Source organism: Vidua macroura, chromosome 12, assembly GCF_024509145.1.
Source record: "Vidua macroura isolate BioBank_ID:100142 chromosome 12, ASM2450914v1, whole genome shotgun sequence".
NCBI lineage: Eukaryota > Metazoa > Chordata > Aves > Passeriformes > Viduidae > Vidua > Vidua macroura.
In genome coordinates this window covers 8375130-8399904 of record NC_071582.1, presented here as the reverse complement: position 1 = coordinate 8399904, position 24775 = coordinate 8375130, and the positions used below count along the sequence as shown (strand labels likewise).

Below are 24775 nucleotides of genomic sequence, written 5' to 3'. Positions count from 1 at the left end.
TATGAAAAGCACTCCATGAAAATTGAAATAAACAAAAAGTGCCTTTTTTTTAAGTTTGAAGTAGATGTAGATGACCCACTTATTATACAATTATATTTATGCTTGGCAATTGTATTTGGGTTCTCTTCTTTGTTTACAGCTGTTTATAATAAGAATTACTCAGTGCATCACATTGCAAAAATTATTGAAAGGCACAAAAATACAAAATCTTCTAGACTTGTGGGAAAACTTGAAACTGCAAGAATTCCATTCCTAGTCCCAAATGTGCTTCCAAGGAAAGTCAGATCATATTCTGGGTGATGAGTCATGGAGAAAGACTACCTTATCAGGGGATATGGATTATGAAATGCATCTTGTATGAGAAATTCATATTTTACAACACTATGCTCATGCAAATTAGTGGTTTTCTTTCATATCACAAAGCAAAGTTTGCTGATCAATTATTTAGTTTTGAATTCAGTACTGGAAAGTCTGATGGCTCAATAGCTACTGCTGTAAAGGAAGTTTCAGACTCATGTGCAGCTGCTGTATGTTTGACATAGACTATGAATCTACACACAAAAGTCCATCTAAAAATGTCTCTTCAGAGTTATTTGATATTAAAAAATCCTAGAAAAGATCAAACAGGCAGAATAAATTTTGGATTTAAAAAGTGCATTAAAAATTCAACCTCATAAAAATTTTCTTGCTCTATAACCTCAGATGTATTAGCATAACCACCACATGAATCTTTTTTCAGATGCTAGGGTTATTATAGGAACACAGGGCGGATCCTCAGCTGGTGAAAATCATTAGAGCTGCACAGAAGCCAATTTATGCTAGCTGAAGTTCTGGCCCATAAAATCTTTTCCAAACCTGAAAGAACATCTTGTACTACAATATAACAGGTCTTCAGGTGATTGAAAAGCATCTTGATGAACAGTGTGGTTTCAGAAAAAAAGCAGGACTGTATGCCTGACAAATTTCTGCTCTGTGTTCTTTTCTTTAACTTGATTAGAAAGATATATTCAAGCAAAAACTTGCCTGGTACAATGCATCATTAGTCACATGCTGCTTCCAATAGTGAACCATCAATTTTATTTTAGATGTGAATATGTGCAAGAGGTCTAACTGTAGCTGGAACATTAGCCAGGAAGCAGATGGGGACTGTGATTGAGAGTCTACCTCCTGGGTATATGTTGTACAAGCAGCAGCTCTGCAGAAGAGAGAAGGTTATCAAGCCCCCTTACAGTGCAGGCAGACTACATATAAACACATTGACATAAGCTACAAATTTGGGTTGACCATTGTGTGTTTAAGAAAAGATTCTATTTCACGTGAAGTTGGCAAAGCAGCAGCCTCCATGCAATATGAAAGGTGTTCTGTCTGTTTCACAGACAGCAGTTTGGAATATCTATTTCTAACTTTGGAATCCAGATCACTGCAGTAGGTATGAGTGATTTCAATGCAGAAAATGAAGTAATTACAAATGCTGGGTGTTACGGAAGAGAGAGATTGTATCTACAGAATTTTTTTTAAATGGATCCTTTAAATTTTAAGATTAACATATTTAACCACAACCATATTTAAACCTTAAATTTAAACAAATTCAGACATTTTTTAAGAATCAAGATTTTTGCAAATACCAAATTATCCACTTTCCTTATCCAGAGCATGAATAGCAAACATATCCAATCCTAAACTTTCCACTCATTCTTGAAAGTAACATCAGGACGCAGTACAGCTTGCATATTACAGGTGTCATTTTCCTACATCAGCCTCCCAGCCTTCTTTACAGTCCCTGAGATGTCTGTTCCCTGATTTCCTGGTACCTGTGTTGTACATTTTGTCACTGCCAGTGGTGCAGGACTGCAGCAGAGCAGCCTTACAGTTCATAAGGCTCTGGCAAAACACTGGGAGTGTCTCAGGGGTTTCGAGTTTCACCACAGTTTCATGAGTAATTGCACAGTTGCTTCTGGTAAATACCTGGCTCCACTTTTTCTATCCTCATAATGTGCCAGACTCTTTCTTGTTATGCATTTTGCATTAGGGTAACTAATTCCTAAAATAATTTAGGTTATATATTCCTAGAATATTATACATGCAATAACAATACCAATGACAATTAACCCATCTAAAAGCATATCAAGCAAAGTAGTTACCAAGTGACCAGATAAACATGTTGAACATGGCAAAGGTTATAATTTCAATATTTGGATTCACAGGAAAATTATTTACCAGGAGTTTCCTACCTCTAATGATCATTACATTTGCAGAAGACCCATTCTTTTCTCTTTGAGCAGATAATAAAGGTAATTGGAATTACTCCTGTAAATCAAATGGAGAAGAAAAGGAAACCCAAACGCATGCTCTGAAAACACATTGTGTGACAATGCTTTCAAGGCCATCGGGAGCAGCTCCTTCCTCTGGAACACAATCACATCTGCTCTCTGCAGACTAATGTGCCATAGCAGGCAATTCAGTGCTACATAAACTCATCCTCAACATGCACTGTGAAACCTCTCATTCAAATGCTGCACAATTATTCCCACAACAGTGCTTAGTGTTCTCATCATTAGTGCTGACATTCTGTGAATACTGGAAAGACTAATAAATACCAGCAATAACTGATACAGAATTGCCAAATGAAGTAAAACCTGCCACAGGAAGGAAGGTTCCTCCATCTTTTTTTCCCAGTTTTCTTTTTACTAGTTTAAGCAATCCTTCATAAAATGCTCATAATGTCGTCCTGGCTTCCTACATGGGTTCCGTAGTGAGAAGTAAATCCAAACATTGATCCCTACACATTTTATTTTCAGGCAATCTCTTCACAAATATCCAACAGCCAGTCCTGTCCCTGACAGATCTACCACCTGGTTCCAGAACAATTCCTGTCTGCAGAAAGTGAAACTTGCAATCTTTCTCCTTGAAATACTCTCTACTTTCTTGATTACTGTGCCTAGTGTCACCATTCAACCTGTCAGTCAGACCTGTCGTCTTCACATAATTTTCAACCAACATTATTCTAAGTTCACTGCAAGGCTGTGCTAAATTACGCTAGTAATTTCCACCAGTCTTAACTTCACTAAAATACAGCATTTCCTGTCCAGCATCAATAGACTAAATTCTTGTCCAAGTTCTATCTTCTGTCTCCTTTTCTTGCTCACTAAAAATACTGCTGTGATCAGTATTTTTCATTTATCAAGAGTAATTTTGATCCTATCACCCCCTTTTCTGTATGTCTTCTTTTCCAGTATACTTTCACACACACATAATCAATCAGTCTTGACAGTGCTTCAGATGTTACTGTGCTAAGATCACTGCCAGCTGCAGTGAGTGTTCTGACCTTAGAGACTGCTTGAGGGTTTTCCAGCTGTCTGCTGTATCCTGGACTCACAGCTGCTTGGAATGAGCAAGGAAAGAAAGTGATCTGCACTTTTCTCCTGCCTTCATGCAGCATCCAGCAGTATGGACCCCTCCCCACAAAGCATGCTCTCATATGCCTGAACAATGCATCAAGCAAGACAGCAGAATTTCCCTGCTGAGAATACTTTTTTTTTTCCTAACATGTCAGTTCTGCTATAGCATATCGGTCATGCAAGATATAGTCTTAAAAAAAGAGGAATCTCTTTTATCTGGGACAGTTTAAAATAGTTGATTATAAAAACAACAGAAAAAATTAAAATTCCTCAGGCTGGGATGGTATGGCTATAATTTATTGTATTCTAGATTTAGTAATTAACATAAGAGGCTTCATAAAGAAGCTGGGGTTCACTGAATGCTCAAAAGATACTTTTTTCAACTTTATAAGCTCTGTTTCAGTCATTTAATTTGACACAGAACTAGAATTCTTAAAAATTTGTCTCCATTTGCTATTACTAATAGCAAATCTGTAATAAACTAAGTTTAGCAAAGGATTTACACTATCACCCATTCCTGTGCATGAGAGCTTCTTAATGATTCAGAGTGTGGGAGAAAGTTTCCTGTGCCGATTTCGAAGGAAAATTCCACAATGGTGCCAAAGCATGTGAGTGAGGTATGATACACCTATCTGGGTAATTATGCCTTAGCTCAGGTGTGCAGGTAGCCATGGAGATTTGCAGCATTACCCCACATAAACTGGCAATCCAGTGACCCATGGAAATGCAGGTGGATTTGCAGCCCATGCCAAGGCCTGTGCTGCCATGGCTGTGTCCTAGCTGGCACTTTGTTCCTTTAAAATGAGCCAGAGCATTCTCAACACCATTGACTGGTTGAGGCAAATCTGTGATGCTGCAGACTGATGCTACCACGGGAGAGGCCAGCATGGTGTCCTGCTCATGTGGGAGATCCAGCTGGGTGTGATCCCTGCTGCCTATCCAAGAGCAATTTTTGTCCTCTCACGCTTTGCAGTATGTACCTACTTGTTGCATACATGCATACAGTGCTGTAATTAAAATTCTGCTCTGATTTCCAGTATAAACCATGCTATTTTACTATTTAAACCTACTAATTTACTAGAAACCTTTCCTCTGAAATGACTCCTACATTTAGAACCTACAGTTTCTTATGATTCTTTTATTGGAAGTGGAGATATATTGGTTAATTATTGCTGTATTAGTTAATGTCTTATGTGTTAAAAATTGTTCACTTGATTTGAAAGGAAAGACTTTGTGATTATCCAAAATCTGGTACTGACTGAATCACTGAAATAAGAGAAGTATTTAATATATATAAAATTTTGATGATTGCCTTGCTGGGATTTGCCTATGGTAATTAAATATTTAGATGAACCTGCAGCTCTTGCCCTTATTTTGCAATGTGTTCAGACTGAGCTGTCGACCAGCTGAATTCAAGCTGGTTACCCTGGCCTTTAGCAGTATTTCAGAGAACAAATACCCTCAAGTCTGTGTTCAGAGCTGAGCACTGTTGAGCAAGGTAAGAGGATCCAGCTCCAAATTATTTCTGCCACATGTGGCATAAAATAAAAATGAAGAGGTTGGAAATAGGCAAATTCCAATTTCCCTTCCATAAAAGGAAAAACCGGAGCAGGGGAAAGACGAAATCAAGGTTAATGATTAATGGGCAAAGAATTTCTTGCAAAGCTTTGCTAATTCTTTCCTTTTCCCATCTCTTGGCAGAATTTAGCAGTACTCTCATTCAAAGAAACAAAAAATGAGAAGTTTGCGGCTTTCGTTTTTATTGCTTTCTTGTATCATCATCTCAGCAAATACATATGAAGGAAAGAAAAAAGGTAATATATTATTAAATATAAATACTGTTAATGAACTTTTAAAAAATGTTTATGCTATAAAAATTTAATAGTGTTGACTGGTCATTAGGATGTTGGGTCTGGGTGCTATGTTCTCTAAAATGTAGCATTTATAGCTGTCTGTATTTATTGGAAAATGTAGTTGCTTATAATTACCACAAATATTTCCCAGGGGGAACCCATACATGTTGAGGCTACAAAATTAAGGTAATCTGACCTTTAACAGAACTTCTGATGAAGCTAATTTTAAAATGTATTAATTTGAAAATATTCACTGAACTGATAATGCTATAATCTTCTTGGGCTGGAATTATTCTGTGTGACAGATTTAGTGTCCTACTATAAATGAAAATTCCCAGCTACCTGACAGTGTTTAAGCTTTCATTTGCTGAGTTGCCTTATGCAGACTGCCTTTCATCTCAAGTGGATGAATATCTTTGAGTGAAAGAGATCCATCTGCAGTAGGTTTTGTTGAGCAGTACTGTGAAGGGTCTTTATCACTGGCATGGTTATACAAGCATTTCCTACACATTTGTGACGTTACACATTCTGTCAGTATCTGTGTGACTGTTGAGCAAGACAGGACATCAAACAACTGCATTTCTTAAAACCTCTCCAATGTGATTGACAAAGACAATGCCATGTTTGACTTCAGTATTGATGTATACAAAGCAAGCATTAGTTTTCCTTCTTATCTAACTGCATTTCTAATACTCTAAGTCTGGAGGGGATAAATGAAGTTTTCTCCTTGGCTAGAAATAAAGCAAGATATGCACATTCAGAGAAGTATGACCCCTTACAGCAGCTGTGTTTTGTATTTTTGTTAATTTATATTAACAGTTTTAGAAACTATTTGCTACATAAATTCTTTATATGCAATAGGCATAGTGATTTCAATCTACAGGAGGCAGGACCACCTTTCTTTGATCCTGCACATTAAATTTGCCCTTGGGTTTAACTTTGAACAATGTAAAATCCCTGAATTAAAACACTGTGAGAAACTTCAATTAATGCCATAACTTGGCTTGGTTTACCAGGCAAAGCCTGCACATCCTTCACAGTCACCGAACCTTAGAAAGCAATTTAGAAAAGTTGACCAATTCTGTATTTTTGAGAGAACCTAAAATAAGAGCACTGACTTTGGTTTGAGGCTTCTCCCATCATCTTTGCTCAGATCTATTCAGATTCCACTGTGTGGTCAAAGTTTAGTTCCCCAGAGATACACAAGGCACAGAGAGGAAGTCGCTGTCCCCCTGTTCTTTCACAGTCACAGGTCCTGCCTCATGCAGCTCACATTCTCCCACCCCCACGACCTGTGGCACCATTTGTAGCAAGGTCAGTCCCTTCACTCTCTCCATCCCCTTTCCCCTCATGACCTAGGACTCCTGTATCATGGACTTCACTTGTTTGCTCATTGCTTCTGCAGTTTAAAACCTTACTCGTGGGCCACAAACAACAGGTCACATGTCATATTGGCACTAGCAGATATGCCCAACTCATAGTATGTTGAGGCAAGAGACTGATTCCAGAAGCGGAGAGGTTTATTTCTAAAAATGCAAAAAAAATCTACTGTATTTTCTTCCAGAGGTTCCCCACAGCCTAACTAGATCTGCTACAGTGGGTAGTGACAAGGCTAAAGACCCTGGTATTCCATTATGTTGAACTAAGACCCTCATCTCTTGTCACTTTTAGATCAGTCCAATTCCAATTCCAGCTGTCCATTTGCATGAATGAGTATTTCTACATCTTTCACTCCCTTGGTATCCTTCTCCTATCCAACCTCAGCCACACCAACCTTGGCCAGAACATAACATAATTCTCAGTTCTCAAAACCTTGCCTTATTTCTGTAACCATTTGACTTGTCAGCAAAGCTCTGCTTGTTCTCTGTGTAACCTCAGGGAGTAATTTTCCTTATTTCACGTCTCAGTGAGGCAGATTCATTTGCCACAATAGCAGATGCAAATGACAGTAAGGCATCACCTCACACTAAGGAAGGGAGCAAAGCTTTTAGTGCTGCATAAGAGGCCTTTTAGTGCTGTCAGGTGGAGACAGCTTTCCATGAGCATTGCTTCTATTTTACCTGGACATCCTTCTACCTTGGAGCTCGCTTGTTCTTGTTTTAGCAGGAACTGCAGCATAGAGCAGCACAATTCTCAGGAGTGCAAAGCCTCCTCAGGGATGAGTGTCTGGTACATAATTGTAGCACAAGCAATTACTTTTGAAAGAGCTGTTCTCTAAAAGAACAATCACTGTGTAAAAGTCCTACTCATTCATGTGTATCCAGAAAATAAACAACTGCTTCAATTTCTTTTTCTGTATCATTGTATCCACCTACACAGTAAAAGAAATCACATTACAAAATCAGAACTTATAGGAATTAGATTGCAGCAGGTAAATCAATTTAGATGAGTGTTTGTAAATATTTTTGATCAAGTTATGTACAAAAATATATATTGTAGGTTCTTATTTTATACTTAATTATGTAGAATAAGATGGAGTGCATTACCAAGCAAAGACAACACCAAATTTAAAACACACACAGGGTTATTCTTAAAAAAAACACAGAGGGTTTCTGAAGTGCCATGGTTTTCTTGTACATTTATATAGCAGGAAAGAAGTTTGGCATTTTTGGCAAAGGTTCATTATCTAAAAGCAGAATCCCAGAATGACAAATAAGCACCTAAAAATAACATCCCTGAAACTGAGCCAAGATGATTCTTTCTACAAGCATGTGAAAAAATACTTAAGCTCTTATTTATTTTGATTCTTCTCCTGTAAACATAAAAGTAGGTGGGAATATTTCCCATTATTCCAGTTCCTTGTGCAGAGCAGAGTTACATAGTAGCTGACATGAAAATGCATGCTGTTGAGCTAGCACTTCTTACTTGACAGTCTCACAGCTGGCAGTTGAGCTGCACTTTTTTTGCCCAAAAGAGAAGGTAACATCTTAGCTGTCATCCAATTCTGCTGTTTTAAGTACTGCAGTGTTATCATCACCTTAGTATTACACACAGACCATAGGAATGGACTATGCAAAAATCTGAATAGCTGTTATGTTTTCTTCATTCCCCAAATGGATTACAGATGCAAGAGATGTTTGGTATAACAAATAAATATCAAAGTCTATATAAAATTCCTCAACAAAATGCAGTGTGTGGGGTATACCCCATCAGATCCAAAAAACTACCAAAATAATAATTTCTACCTGAAGCTATAGGAAAAACTATTAGAAACACAAAAAGCATAGAAAATTCAAAAGTGATTTAAACAGTAGAGATAGAGAACTAAAGTGAGCCCATAGAAACAAGTCTGAAAACCATTAGTATTTCTTATTTACTTCAATGGACTTATTGATCACCTCTGAAGTTTAAATTCACATCACTTCTAGATCACTTAAACAGGCATTCAGGAACTAAATTTTGTGACATACAAAAATAATGGTCCAAGAAGTCATGGAATTTGAAAGTTCAGATACCAGTTACACTAATGATCTGTGTTATGATATTCTCAGGAAAAGTTCTGCAAAACTATTTGCTGCCATTTTCTGATTGGCTGTGTTTAAGATTTGCACTGCTCCCAAGTCTTAGAATTCTACCTAAATTTCTATGATCTAAACCAGTTATTTTTCCCTTTGTCACATGGAAAAATCTATGAATATAATTTCAGACATAAATTTTCACTACAGGATGCCAAATATAATTATAGTTAACTAACAGAAGGCCCTTTGCTTTTCCATGAAAAGAGACAATAACAAGAGCCTAACTGACAAAGGAGCTACCCATGCACAAAACAACTTTCAGTATTTCTACCAAAGCAAGTGACTGAACATCTTAATGAGGAGCTTAAATTCACCAATGGATTACAACTTGTATGACTTGAGCATTACATTCTTCTGACTATTGCTGCCTGAACAGTGCTTCCATATGGCACTAGAAAATCCTGAACATACAGAACAGTTCTTGGTAATGTGGCACTGCAATCGAACTGCTTAACTGATTGTCTTCCTTTTTCTCAAACTAGAGAAAGCTAGAATTAGTTTTAAATACAAATACATAGTTTCAATGGAAAATAAGTATCAATAAAAGCATACTGCATCAAGCTCAGCACAGGGAAGATGTGGACCTGCTAAAGTGGGTCCAGAGGCCACAAAGGTGATCAGAGGGCTGAAGCACCTCTCCTATGAAGACAGGCTGAGAGAGTTGGGGTTGTTTAACCTGGAGAGAGCACCAGGGAGACTTCATTGCAGCCTTTCAGTACCTTAAGAAGACTTATAAAATGGAGGGAGAGAACCTTTTTTTTATGGGCAGATAGTGACAGAACAAGGAGCAGTGGTTTTAAACTGAAAGAGGATACTTTTACATTAGATAGTAGGAATAAATTCTTTACTCAGAGGGTGGTGAGCCACTGGAAGAGGTTGCCTAGTTGAGGATGCCTGATCCCTGGAAGAGTTCAAGACCAGGCTGGATGGGGCCCTGAGCAGCCTGACCTATGAGGGCCATCCCTGACCATGGCAGGAGAGTTGAAACTAGATGATCTTTAAGCTCCCTTCCAACTCAAACCATTCTATGACTCATTATTAAAGAGAGCATTTTTCTTTTCTTGTTTTGTGGTTCACTCTAGGTTCATATTACACATTTCCTTTTAGAAAACCTAGTTATGCCAAGTATGTGTGAACTTCAGGGTTATTAATAGGGTTGCATCAACAGCAGTGCAATAGTGATGATGTAAGTCCTACCACCATATGGTCCCCTTGAGTGGCCTTAGCACAGTGACCTTTTTTCCCATGTTAGATGGAGCTAAGAATCTGTTTGCCGAAGCTGAGTTGGACTCCTTACTCAGTGGAATAGCTTGGCAGCAGGGGGATGGGCCAGCAGCCACTTCCAAGCAGTATGATTAAGATTTCCTGGCAACATGAGCAATAACTGGCAAAAGAGACAGAAGGGACCATCTATCTGCACATGCCAAGACTGGGTGATAAAGTTCACTGCTTTGGCCATAGGCCAAAATAATTCACAAATGTGAATTATGACTCTTGCAAAAAATTGTTTAATGTCTATGCTCCAAGTTAAAATGACCTCTTTCACACTTTGTAGCCTTTCTTCTAGAAAAATATACTGGTTTTAAAGTTATATTATTATGATACCTTTCTTGTTTGTTCATTTCAATATTTAAAAAATTGCTACAGTTGCTAATATCCTCAGAAAGCATTAACTGCATAGGATTGCACACTCTTCCACATACCCATTATAATCAGCCAACAAAAGCTTTTGATGGTGCTGAAATGCTTCTAAAACAAGATGGTTGCACAAACAGGAGTTGCTGGCTAAAATTACAGAAATTCTCTGGTTTGCTTGCCCAGTCTAGTAAAATCTTTTGAATCTTTTTTCAATAATACTGTTTATATTTGGGTTCCTATTTGGCCTCCAGAATTCCTGGTGTTGCTCTGAGTGCAACAAATGACAAAAAAAAGAGATGTAGAAATTCTGAATATGAGGAAACAAGGTGTTTATACACATAATGCTCTCTGGAATTAAACCAGCATGTCCAATCTGAAAACTCAAATTTTATGAGACAAACATTTGAACTTCTGCTGTTTTGAAATATTTGATCCGAAAAGCATTTTCTAAATTTGTATATTGCTTACAGAGAGAGGCACTGAACCATGGAGGAGATGATAACAGAGCAGGTCCAAGGACAAAAATAAAAACATACACATATGTTTGATTTGGCTTTGTGTCTAGAATTGACAAACTGCCCTAAAATTCTGCTACACTGGCATGTTCTCCCATATCTTAATGCTAACATTGTAAACCATTAGATAGAAACACTGCTGAGAGGAAATTTGTCATTTTAAAATCTTGTCTATATTAGATCACTTGTGCTCTACTTTATGCATCTCAGGCTCAAAGTAATCTATAGTGTCAGAGGGAAGAATTTACTTACTCTGTCAAACACCACTCTTCTCCCTTTCAGCAGCAATGGGTCATAAGGGATGTTGGAAGACATCAATTAAGGTTTAACTCCATGTTTGCCAACCTGCATTTCCAAAAGTCACTCAAATTAGAGATTCTGTCAAATTGGGGTGGCAGTGGTGTGTATGTGTGTTTCTTAGTTGTGTATATATATGTGTATGTATATGTATATGTATATGTATATGTATATGTATATATATATAATGTGTGTGTATATATATATAAATATATAATATAATATATATATATATATATGTATGTATGTATGCATATATATACTTTCAAAATATATTCTAATTTATTTACCAGGCAAATCACTGTATAATTAGTATACTGTCCAGGTAATTATCATGTCTTGAGACTAAAACTTGTCCAGAACCTACCTTTGACTGGAATTCTATGAGTTGTTATAAAAATACAAATAATTAAATTATGTGGACTTTCTAACAAAAAAAAAGTTGCTAAAAATATATATACATCCTGAAGAGGCTAGTGTTTTGGTTTATTATATTTCCATTTAATTTTTTTTTTTTGTGTTGTGGTGAAATAGTACTGCTAGTTTTCATATTTATGTCACTTGTACTTTGACTTAGGATGACAGTACAAATGCCTTCAAGGTTTGCTTTTTAGGGTTTGGCACTAGGAAGGGAAGGGACATGGAAGAAACTCTGATTTTCTTTTTGAGAAGGAAATGTTTGGACAACTTTTATTCACTACAAAAAAAATATTTTGAGTGGTATTATCCAGGTAATGCTTTCACTAGAGAGCTTACAATCTTCAAAAAATTGTTTTAGAAGTTTCATTTGGAAGAATACTGGATACTATTTAAAACCCTCATCATTGTTTTCAGAAAGACATGAAAGCTACTGCATTTCTGAAACTGATTACTATTTACTGAAGCAGAATATTACTTTCAGTGCTGAAACGTGAGGAAGAAATAATAATATGAATTAGCAGTGCTCTTAGGACACGAGGACACAACCTTCAGTTTATTGTGCCAAATACATCTCTAGAAACCATTCTTACTGAATTACATTTCATAAAAATGCCCCAAAACCTTCTAGAGGTATTGAATCAAGTCCTTAGTATCTACTTGAACTCCTTTTTAATGTCTCATCCATCCTAGACTCGGGTCCCTATTAATGTTTCAATATCACTCTTCTGGGAGTCACTACAGCCAGCACCTTAATGATCTTTCAAATATCTGAACAATTTCTTAACTGATCCTGACTAAAATAGCTGTCTATGACAACATATAAATTGCCACCTACACCACAGTGCTTAGCTAAACCTCAAGGAAACCTGACAGCCCTAACTGCATTTAATGTGTTTATGCAAACGAGAGTAAGCAGGATGAAGCATGACCCAGAGCAGAGGTTCACCCTCAAGAACAAGACTTTCACAGACTGTATCTGTGCAGGATTCCCCAAATCTGCTTTTCAAGTTAAGGACCAACAGCAAACAGGAGACAATTAGAGTCTTCTCTGAACACTTGAAAGTAACTCCAAAGCAGTTTCTGCATATTTTCAAGAAACAGAGCAAATGGAGGGAACTGTGACTGGATTAAAGTTAATTCTCTGCCCTGCTCTACTGTCAGTAATGAAATGAGCAGAGTGGACTGTAGAATTAGAGTCTACAACTAAAAGGAAGAAAGAAGGGAATGGAGAATACTCAAATATAAAAAACGCAGCTACCAGCATAAAGCATTAGTGAGTGGATCTCTGCAGCACTAGAAGCTACACAGAAAGCCAGCTGGCACATCATCTGAAAATCTACTCTGGTCTATACATCATGCTTACCTTCTGCTTACCCAGGAATAGAAAGTAGAGCTTGTTCTTTTAATTGGTAACAGTTTTTTTGTAAGGAACATCAGAAATCATTGTTTTCTTAGTAGATGACATCAAATGGTCATGAAAGTTGAGGTACTAAGGAGGTGTTTTGACCAGAAATCCCAATAAAGCTCTGAAAAGGTTTCCACACAAACCATTTCAGTCAGCAGTACTGAAGTTACTCTTCTGGTTTTCATTGACCACTACAATGCAATTCAGTCATCTCTCCTCCAACTGGGCAGTGAGTGCCTCATTATCCCCAGGCTCCACAGCTGACTACAGTGCTCTGCCATGGAACAGTGACAGCAGCTGGGCCTTCACCACAAAGACAATTCCCCTGTTCCAGCTGGCCTGTACTTACTGCTCTCTGGGGCACACCAAGGTAGGCAGAGAGAAAATAAACCCTGAAAGCATCCTCTTGTCACTGCAGGCCCCCAGCTGGGTAATAATTAGCATTGACTCCATGAATGCAGAAGGCTGATCAATTGCTTTATTATATCATCTTATCCTATATTATATGATACTTATTAAGAAATTCGGTAACCTTTACACCCAGTCTGATACAGCTTTGACCTATTTGGTCAATCCATCTAAACAACATCCAGCGTCCAGTTAAGAAATCAACCTTTGGTAAACAAATCTCTATGACACATTCCACATGTACACAACAGCAGGTGCAACAAGTGGAGATAAGAATTGTTTCTCATTCTTTTCTCTGATTTTCTCACAGCCTTCCCCAGGAAAACACCTGGGAAAGGCTGTGCCTGCTCTCTGTGGCCAGAGAGCTGCTGCCACATCCTCTAGCCAGTAAGGCAACAGCATTTCAAATACCATGAAATACACAGAGAATGTGTGCTAAGCATGAGATTTTGCTTGTTATGCTGCCTCCATTCTACACCAGAACAGTGTGTCCCACAGAGACTGTGAGGTTTCCACATGTTTCTTAGGGCACAGATGCCTTCAGGACTCACACTTTCCAAAAACTTTATGTGCCTTCCCTCTCTGTCAGAGCTCTACCTCCATCCCAAGAGCAATCTCCACTCTGTTTCCTGGAGAGGGAGTTCAGCCTGATCCTGATGTATGCCATTAAATAGCCTCAGTCTCTTCTCACATGGACCACAATGTGATCTTTTACTTTAATACATTAATTTAAAGGAACTGCAACTTCTGTAAGAAACTTCAGCCAAGAAATGTGTCCCTCAACACTTTCTGGCTTGGTAGTGTCAATGTCATCTTAAAGAATGCGATGGAGATTTGGACCTGGAGCAAACTTAGAGTCTTTGATCCAGCTCCCAGAGGAGACACTTGTGCTGCTTACTATTTTAATCTCCCTAAATCACAACTCACAGGAAGTGGCAATGGGAAGGGCTGCTGAATACATTGTGTTCTATCTGAAATTTCAGGTAGCAGAAATTAGCACAACTACCACTGAGATTCTTAGAGAATAAAAATAAAACCAGGAGTATGATGTACTATTCCATCCGAGAGGGATTTTTGCACATCCCTTCTCCCAAACTCATCTCTGGATTTATAGTAAATTCATAGAATTTAGACCTTGGGTTAGAATTTCTCTTATGATTCCATGCCCCTTTCTACTCTTTCTATTCTAGAAAGATTGTGTATATTTATTTAAAATGTTCTACTTTACAGAACATTAAGTGCTAGTCAATTAATTCCACTGATGATAACTGCTTGGCCTTTAGATGTCTCTTGCCATTCATTTCAATAAAATGTTACTCCCCTAAATACCATCAAAGAGCTGATACTTATGGGCCTACCAAAAATATTTAAATTATTAGTTATTTTCCATCTATGAAGTATCAACGCTAGTTCCTAAACTGGCTTTAGAAAAAAATCACTTTGAATACTTTGAATATGATAATCTTGATGTGCAGGAGGAAACCAGATTCTCAGACATCTGCTCAGGGCCTGGGTACTCTGAGCTGAGAAGGATTTCTCACAGTACAGGCATCAGAGCAGCACTTAGCACCCTGCAAACCCAGCTCTTCATTGCTTCTGATCTCCCTTTCAGACATTCTGGACCAAGTCCAGAGCAATCCAAACAGATGACTCTTGTGTCTATAACAAGTGATTGAAGGATCTTTTACAGCTCTTCTCTAATCTACTTTGTCACAATTTGGCTACTGGCTACCTGTATTTCTGTTTTTCAAAGTCAACACAGCCACACAACTAACCTGTTGTACTACAGAACACTCTGGATCCCCAGAATCTCCAGATGGAAGGCTGCTTGTTTCACATATCTCTTCATTTCATTAAAATGTAGTAGCTTTCCCCACAGACTTTCTGTGAGCTGACACTGCCTTGGGGGTTTCCACACTGATTGTATATTGCACTCTCTGGGATGGTGTGGCTAGTTGGAAAATGTAGTAAACCAATATTTTCCCTCTTGCTGTGCAGCAACTTAGTCCCTCAATACACGTGTTCCTGACTAAGCTTAATTGACTGTAATAAAGCAATCAAAAGTGAATATTCTTTGCTCTTTGATTTCTAGGATCCTCTTTAACAGTAATAAAAATGAGACTAAAGACATTCAGCAGCTTTGCAGCTCTGGGGAAAAGCAAGGCCTCAAATACTTGACTTTTTGTGCTTTGTACTTCACCAGTGTCCAGTGATGGCAGACATCTTAATGTAATGGAAAAGACTGGAGTTCATAACCCACGTGGTGACATTAACAACTTCAGCAGCCCTTCCCTCTGGCCACTGCACCGGTGCTTCTGGCACACCCCACTGTGCCAGCACAGCTCCCTGGAGTCACACAGTGATTCACAATTCCTCTTGTAGCCAATCAGCTTGGAAACTGATCCAGCTGAAAAACAATCCTATTTTTTCTTGGTCATCCTATTTTTTAGCTGGATAAGCTCCCTGATGTTGTTCACCCTGCAACTAAGAGACCAGTTGTGCTGGGCAATGATGGGACTACAGGAGGTCAGGAGTGAGTGGGTGGCAGCAGGATAAGGAAAAAGTCTGCTTAGAGTTGCTTGGGCAGCACTGAAGCCAAATGTCTAGTTAGGAACTAAACACTGAGTCACATATTTTTTAACTTCAAATTTTTATCCTCAATTTAAAAAAATAAATAAATCTGCTACCTTACCAATGTTTCCACCATCCAATTAAGCCCCTATTAGTATTTTAAAGACTCTTTCCTTGCCTTGAATTCAAAAATCACTTTAGCAAAAGAAAGGGAAGTCAGAAAAACCCCTAATTTATCATTCCAGCTCATAAAGTAATTAATTTTTCTGGCTAGTGTTAATAAAATTTATATTAAAAAGGTCTAGGGCAATATCCTTGAAAATACAATTGTTTTCTGCACCATCAGCAACCTATTACCCAGATTAAATAAAAATTTCATACTTTGGAGCTTTTTTACTTGCTCAAATTACTGTTTTCATTTTCCTCAGACCCTACATATTTCAGCAGAGTAACCACAGAAAAAGTACCAAAATTAGAGAGACAAGGTTTAATTTTGAATAATCCAATTCCTAATCTAATGCATTCCTATTACAATTTCTAGTTTTAATAAGGCTATTTAGACTATAAGAGAAATCCCTTTAATAATGGAATTCTGGTGTAGTATTTTTGGGAGGTCTCTTTGCCTTTTTTTCCTCTTGATTCCCCCACACCACCCACTTCTTTTTTATTCACACACAAGCACTCACTTGGTAATTGTGTGTGATCACTAAACACAGAAACATGTAGGCATGAGTGTCCCCAGTCAGACATACACAGAAACAAAATCTCTGTCCTTCAAGGACAGGGCAATTTCTGTCAGGCATTTTAAAGCCAAGGCAGGTCATTGAAGTTATTATTAGCACTAATTAGCACTCCCACAAGCTGTTGAATTCTTCACCTGCAGCCAAAGGGCACTCAATATGGTGCAGAATTTCCTCTCATCTTTGAAAGAATCAGAGAACTTGCTCCTCTTTAGAAACATGAGACTGCTCTATTGCATGTGAATAGGCCTTTGATAAAATTGTATCTGATCCACGTACCGAATTATCTACAGAAGGAGAGATATGATGAAACTGTTCCAAAACAAAGGAATTCTACACATGTCTAAACAGATCCTTAGTCAGAAAAGGAAGACATCTGGTCTTACTTAATGTAATGGTGCTATATTTTACCTTTCTACCAGGTTACAGACAATTCATACCCCACTCAGTTACAGTGCTGTTCTTTTAATGTAGTGTTTTATGTAAGACTTTGAAGACAAGTCTATGAAAACTGATTTTTTGTCCTTGTGGACAGCCTCCCTTGAGAATTAGAGAGCTCTGAACTGAATCACTGAGTTCCAAATAAAACACTGATCCTAATTGTGACAGTGGCCAAGAAGTGATGAAAGCCCAGTGAGCCATCACTTTTTTTATGTTAGGCACATTTCTAACAATGTGTCATAACAGGGAAGCCTGGCAATAGCCCTCATTAGTCAAAAGCACTGCTTCAGAGCAGTTACAGGATTTATTTGGAAGAGGGGAGAAAGAAATGTGTTAAAATCAGCTATTTTGGGTCTATGATATAACTGCCAGTATGACCTTTAGAGATAAATTTTCTACAAAGAGTAAGCAAAATTGTAGCAGGAGTCAAATATATCATCCAAAATAAAACTAGCAAATATTTATTATAGAACTACCTATGTGGGAACCAGGCACCTGAAGTATTCACCTCCAGAAACAAGTCACTATCCTCTCTATGGCAAGAAGTTGGAAACAACTGGAAGCTTTAAAAGACAATAGGCAAGATGTGTCTCCAGCTACCAATCCTTTCAAAGTGAAAAGCAGAGAGTGAGAAACACAGAACAAACACTGCTTTAAAAAACTCCAAGGCCCAGCTCAGTGCAGACAGACAAGTGGCAGCTCTTCAGTAGCTGGACATGCAACCCACCAGCTGAAAGCTGACAAAGTCACCCAAACTGGGGCTGCCTGTGTCACTCTGAACTGTGTTCAAGTTTGTGTCAGTCACAGAGGCTGCAGCTTCCCCACCAGCTCCACTTGGCAATGCTCTCTCACACATTTTCATACAGCCAAATGTCAGCTTACAGAGCTGGGAATAAGGCCCTAGGATATGCATCAGTCCCTCCCACATGACACAACACATCAGCTTTGTGGTTGCACTGGTCAGCCAGCTCCTTTGGTTTTTATACCATCCTTAAGGTAGCACTCACTATTTTAACAAACAACTGCACAATTCTGAAACACCAGTAACATCAATGATCACAATTTTAGCATGATCAGTATTACTATCTATGCTTTCAATTAAACACCAAAGCCCCCTAAGCCTACTATGAGAGTATTCAGTGGGACAACTGAAATCCTTTTTAGCCTCCTTGTCCCATTCCTGAATAACTTTCTTTGTCACACTAAAGACAGCAATGCATTTCCTCTAAAACTAATATACAAATAGCATCAAAATTCTGGCCTGCACTCGCTCAGTGATAGCACCATTAAGATGAATCAAGGTCACTGCTTTTTTATTTGTCTTGAAAAGGAAGTGCCACAAACTGAGACCTGATGCTGACAACAGAGTATCTGGCTTTTTTCCTAATTTTCAACAATGTACATTTGTAACATTTTCATTATTTAGACACTTGATTTCCTGACTCCAGGGCACAGCTAACAAGGTGTATTTTTGGGAATGCATAAATGACGTGATCCATTTCTTTTAGTATCATGCCAGCAGCTGAAGGGTAAGATAATTGCCTGGAAGTGCATTGAGTAGTTTCATTCTGCTGAACTAATTAGGATAATGGGAATTCTGGAACTAAATCTCTGGACATCTGAGTAAAATCAAGTCTTTTAAATGCTATGACAGAAATCAATGTCAAATGTACAATGACCACTTTACCTCACAGAGACAAACCTCTCTACAGAAACAAGCACTACTAACTCATAGTTAGCTCTCAGAAAGGAAAAGAGAATAATTTTCTATCTCATTGTGATGATTCTAACCCAGTTGGCTCATTGACAAATCCTTTATAAGGTTGCCAAGTCAAGTAAAGGTTGCTGAGCACTGACAATATACCAGGGTCCTGGGATGCCTTGGATATCCATGTAGAGATTCTGTTTACCAAATAAACAGGAGCTGGATACATTCAAAGAATGAGGGCAGTGCTTATTTGAGGAGACATTATATATGTTTTCCACCCTGTTTCAACAAAAAAGTTCTGCAAAATTAGAGAACTGAAAACAAAAATCTCATGTTTGTTGTGACATGAGGGATTGTGATTCTGGTATCTCAGGACTAGAAGGATGTGTACCACCCTGCTCACTGAAGAACTTTAAAAGTTAAATAATCAAATGTACAATGCATATTTATAAGCAACCAAACTCAACTAAGTTGTGTATAAGCATTGGTAAGAGTTTCACTCATAATTTCACTTAATAAGGATTATTCACTTTAAATCACTTTCACTAAATTGAAAGCCATATGTTGCTGTTGTACATTTGAACTTTTCCCATACCTTTTAGCATGTATCAGTTCAAATGTTTAAGACATTAAATATACTTTAGTACAACTGCTGCCATCTCAGAGGAGGAATCTGGCCCTGTAAGAATCTGCTTTGGCACACTTTGCTATTGGCCTGATATTTCCAGGCAGCCAGTACATCTCCTGATGACCTGGGAGGGTCAGCACAGTAAAAGCAATGGTAAAAACCAGGGCATTATAAAGTACATAGAAAACAACCAATTAAAGAACTTCAGACTTTGCTTTTCATACTTAATCTCTAATGTCAAGATATATAACCAGCTTGTCTTCTTTATCACCTATGCAAAATTGAGGAAAACAATGCTGAGGTAGCGAAGTTTAAAATAATGCTTTATCTCTCTCCTATATCAGAAGAATATAATCTTATCTGCTCTTAGTGACATTTTCTGTTAGAAAAATCAGTTTTCTGTTTTCATCAGCATTGACACATATTGTAATCTACTGTGGATCAGTTACATATGAGCCACCATACAAAGAAATGACACTGATCATTATCCACTCATCATGGAACAAGACGGTGAGCAGGATCCTAAAGGGCAAGAATTGTTTGCAGTTTCCACTATTACTAAAACCAAATGTTCCAATTCCTTACTTTTCAAACCAAAAATAATGTTTTTCTCTGACCACTTTCAGTTTCCCTATTAGGAGTTACACAAAAACAAATTGCTTGATAAATTACAACAATCTTTTCTTAGCAAGGTATCTTTCCACAGTCAGGAGAAAAGCATTCAAGAGCAGCAGATAAAAGTTTACATAAAAGTCTACATTCAGGATTCTTATGTGACCACTCTGATTTTCTGAATCTGCTCAAACCCAGCAATTTTTGGCAGTTTGCTCCATTCCATAAAAATCACATGTAATCCAAACTTCAGCAACTTCACCATTTCTATCAAGTTTGTTCCTGGAAAGAAAATAATCCCATCAGAGGAAGGAGACAAAAAGAGATTTGTTTAAGAGATTGAAATTTAGGTGTTTTTTAAAATACAGGCATTCCCTACAATCTCCAGTCGTGACCAGTAAGTCAGAAAGCAGAAAGACAATTATTGAACATATTATTACATGCAGATTAGGCCCCTGAAATCAAGCTACACTCTTAACATCCCAACCAAGTTCTTAAATGATGCAATTGCCTAAGAAGTTTCTTGCTTTGTGAAGTAGTCAGATAAAATATTCATGTTCTCAAATAGAACTGCAAATAAAAAATAAGTAAGGGCAGGCTGTCAGTGCTGCTTGCAATACGGTAGCAAAATGTGAATGAAAATAACAGAAAATGGCATGCCAACAAGGGAATTTGAAAGCAATTTAAGAGATTTATTTCCTTCTTGTTTTTTACTTCTTCACTGGATTTAAAACTAATTTTTATTAAATATCTCACTTGAGACTGAAAATAAGTTCCCCAAATATGATAAGCAAGAAAAAGGCCCCAATATTCAATTAATAAAAAGATATTTTCTTTCTGCTTTGGTGCACATTCCAATGCAGTATTGTGACCAAATATGAAAACAGAACAAAGAATTTTGTATTTAATCCATGGTCTCCCTCAGCTTCCAAGAGAGTATAAAGTTAAACACTAAAAGAATATCGTGTATAAGAAAGACAACAGAAGTGTGTTTTATTTAATCTATTATATCTTCTTTAAAATACTTTTTATTTGCTCTAACTACTATTTTTTCTTTACTGGCAGCTATTAATCTTGCTATAGATTATAATTACATAATTCACCACATTTAGATCCTGCCAGTACAAGATGTCCTGCAGTGCAATAAGAGCAGATCTGAGCAGTGAGACATTTGGTGCAAAACACCAAGGTGAGCCCACAGAGGCCTCTGTGGCTGGGGAGTGCTGGGAAGCACTCTGGGCTGGTTCTGCTCTCGTTCTGGGGATGAGGATTCATGGGAAACTGGAGCACATCAGCTGCACTCTAAAAGCACAGGCTTTGGTGTGGATCAGCTTTAAGGAGCCTGCTTTGTGTGCCCAGATGACTCCCCAGTACAAACCAAAGCATGGGGAGATCAGGGGCTGCTTTGAAGGGCACTCCTGGAGAGTTCACTCATCCTGGGGCTGAACAAAAACCTTTCATAGCTGCACCTCACTTGTACTTCCATTTGAGCAAAATGCCTCTGTTCCCCTCTCATGACACAGACAAACTGTTTGCCCAGACACTTGTTCTTTCCATCTAATTGGCTTGAGAACATAAGAATAAGGCTTATCGTTCCAATTATGAGGAATTAGTAAATCATGAGTCTTGGAATGGAAATTGAAATAATGCAATTAAATTTAGATAATAATTTTATTTCCAGATATATTTTCATTCAGAAGCAACTTTAAAAGGTCTCATTGCTAAGATGAATGGCTAACAGCCAGGCTGAGCAGGACTTCCACCTTTAAAAGCATGATATGTCAAATCGACATAATTTTGTTCTTTTTTAAAATGTTTTTTATAATGTCTAAACAAATTTTACACTGTGGCTGAAACTTATAACAAGCAGCAAGTAATTGGATACAATACAGTTATACATAGCACTGTGAGATTATTTGAGAAACTATCATTAACAGAATTTCTTTTTTCTAACAATAATTTGTAGAGCTTGTTTCCTTTTTTCTTTCCCTTGCTGGTATGTCTGGAAATTTTTTTTATAAAGAATCCCCTCCATCTCCTTGAAGGTAAATTTTTGTTTGGGTAAATGTAGCAGAGCTCTCACAAACCTGAATGGTTTCACATCGACTCCATCTCTTTGCTCCTCCTTTTTCCCACACCAGGCACAGCTCCCACTGCAGCCTGCATTGCAAAACCTTCCTCCCCTGAACCACAAACCAGCCAGAAGATTCCTGGGAGCCACCCCCACTGATGGATGCACTTTTCTTTCCAGGGAGGCTACTTAGGACATTTCTAACTAAAAAAAACCACCACCACAAAAAAACAACAACAGCAAAAAGGAGGAGGGAGGAGATAAAAGCTCATTAATAATGAGATCCCTTGATTGCTGCTGCAGACAGCTCTGTGCCTGCCTCCTGCCACACAGGCTCTCTCCTTTCATTGCCTTTCTTTGCAGGCCTGGAGAATACCTGGTGCTAGAGAAAGAATGAGACAAAGTCTCCACAGTGGAGATATAGGCTCCTTTAAAATAACTTTGAAACGTGCCTATATCCCTAAAAATCTATCTTCGATTTATTTTATAATGAGCTCAATTCTTCTCAAATCTATTTATAAATTCCTTCATCTTATGCACGCTGAGTATCTTGCTAACAACATTTTATTTTTAGAAGATTCCTTTGCCTGACAATTTTGCAGACTCTACTCAACCCGTCTCCTGATAAATTCAAATTAAAAACTTGATAATTAAATACAGAGAAGTATTTCATCCTGTCATAATGGCTGTCTGGAACATCAGAAGCTATTACAAAGAGAATGGTTTGTCTCCAGAGAAAGAAAAAAAAGAAAAAAAAAAGATACTAAACCTGTCTGAGTTCAAGAACCATCTGGACAATGCTCTCAGGGACAACGTGGGATTCTTGGAGGTTCCGTGCAGGGCCAGAAGTTGGACTCAATGATCCTGCTGGGTCCCTTCCAATTCAGCATATTCTATGAAGCTTGTCTGCTTTAATTAATCTGTTGCAAGACAGCTTTTAGAGGAAGGCTCAGCCACCTAGGCAAGTTTTAGGCATCCTCCATAAGGTTTGGTGTTTGAAGAGATGCTTATTCTCATTTTGCAATAATATTGACTCAGATTCCAGCTCTCTTTCTCTTCTTGGCCAAGGTGTTGGTTTCCCCTCCACCACAAAGACTATGGGCCTCAGCTAACAATTCCTGTGCTGTGTGACAAATTGCTCTGTGTACTAATACATTTTATCCACAATTTTTAGAATTTGCGGTTAGATTAAAAGACAAACAGAACAATACAAATAGAGAATCCTCCAAACAAAGTCCTTATTTGCTGAGTTTTATCAGAGATCCCATAAGTCACTTAAAGCTTGTCTCTGTCTCCAGACTTCATATTTCTTTCTCCACAAGATACTCTGCCCTCCTTATCAGTACAGTCTGCACAGTCCTACTGAAAGTTAACTTTATATTCAAGCTGGCAAAAGGTCAGCTACTGTGTCCTCTCTGAATACTGCTTTTATCAGACAGGTCTATGAGTCAGCAACATCTTTCTTAAATACTCACTTTTAGTATCACATGCACAACCACTACAGCCTCTCGTTCAAACAAATGATGTTCAGAGAACATGTCCTGGGCATGTCTAGTCCCAAACTAATACAGCAGCAGCAGGATTTAAACTCATAAAGGCTCTCACACATATCTCAAAGCTACACTGACTTTTAATTTCTGCCTCCAGACAGAGTTATCTTTCCCAGCTGCAGAGAGCAAAGCACAGCAGCAGTTAAGTCCCAAGCCTGGTAGGTGTGGGAAGGAAGGAGGTGGTGCATGGCAGCTGCTCCGATGGAATCAGTGTTTGCACACCTACAGCACATCCACTGGAAATGCAAAGTGTGCCCCATTGTCTGGGCATGTTCCCTGCACACTGGCCAAAGTCTCGATTTGCTGACACATCCCCATCCTGCAGAGCCAAGGACAAGATGAAGAAGGCTGACTCAACTCGAACCTGTTGCCTGGGAGGTTTAGGGTGCCTCAGTGCCAGGGAGCAGCTCTCTGCCCTAGGCTGAGATGCCACTGTAAGCTCTGTATGTTTTACTGCCAAACTACACTGAACAGAACAGAGCAGCTCTCTGACTGAAGGAATAGAGGAATTAGTAGGAGCTGGTGGCTGCTGCTGTCCCACACCTCACCTAGGCTGTCTCTGCCCTTTGGGATGATTTCGCATTGCAGACACACCATGGACCATGCTTTGTGTCCAGAGGAATATGTGCTCCAAACAGAACTATAGCAAATTTACAACTCAAACACGTTTTAGGTTTTATTAATAACCTATTCAAGAAAAAGAATGAGGAATCTATGAAGATTTTTTCATAGTTTTCCCCAATCAACTTCCATTCCAGACCCAGCTAGGACTAGCCTGGAGACTCTTCTTTATTAAGGTAGATAATAATATGCCTTTAAAAGATGATGAACCAACTTTGGACTATACTGATTCCACCTGGACTTCAGGATAGCAGAAATATAAATGGATGATCAGAACTCCACTGGGAACTTTTGACACTTGTATCCCTAATACAAGGATTGTTTCTCTCAACTTTATGTCAGGGACAAAAGAGATAAGTGAATGTGGACTAGAAGTTTTTC

The 24775-nt window shown here is 38.2% G+C and overlaps 1 protein-coding gene across 3 annotated transcripts in view; it reads left to right on the top strand.

Moving 5' to 3' along the window:
* LIPC (lipase C, hepatic type) overlaps positions 1-24775 on the top strand; it is a 71417-nt gene that overhangs the window by 11968 nt on the left and 34674 nt on the right. For all 3 annotated transcript variants that reach the window (XM_053987855.1, XM_053987857.1, XM_053987856.1), the window contains exon 2: positions 5100-5212. In XM_053987855.1, coding sequence (XP_053843830.1) covers positions 5134-5212 — 79 coding nt within the window. In that variant the 5' untranslated portion in view covers positions 5100-5133. The remainder of the gene's footprint in view (positions 1-5099; positions 5213-24775) is intronic.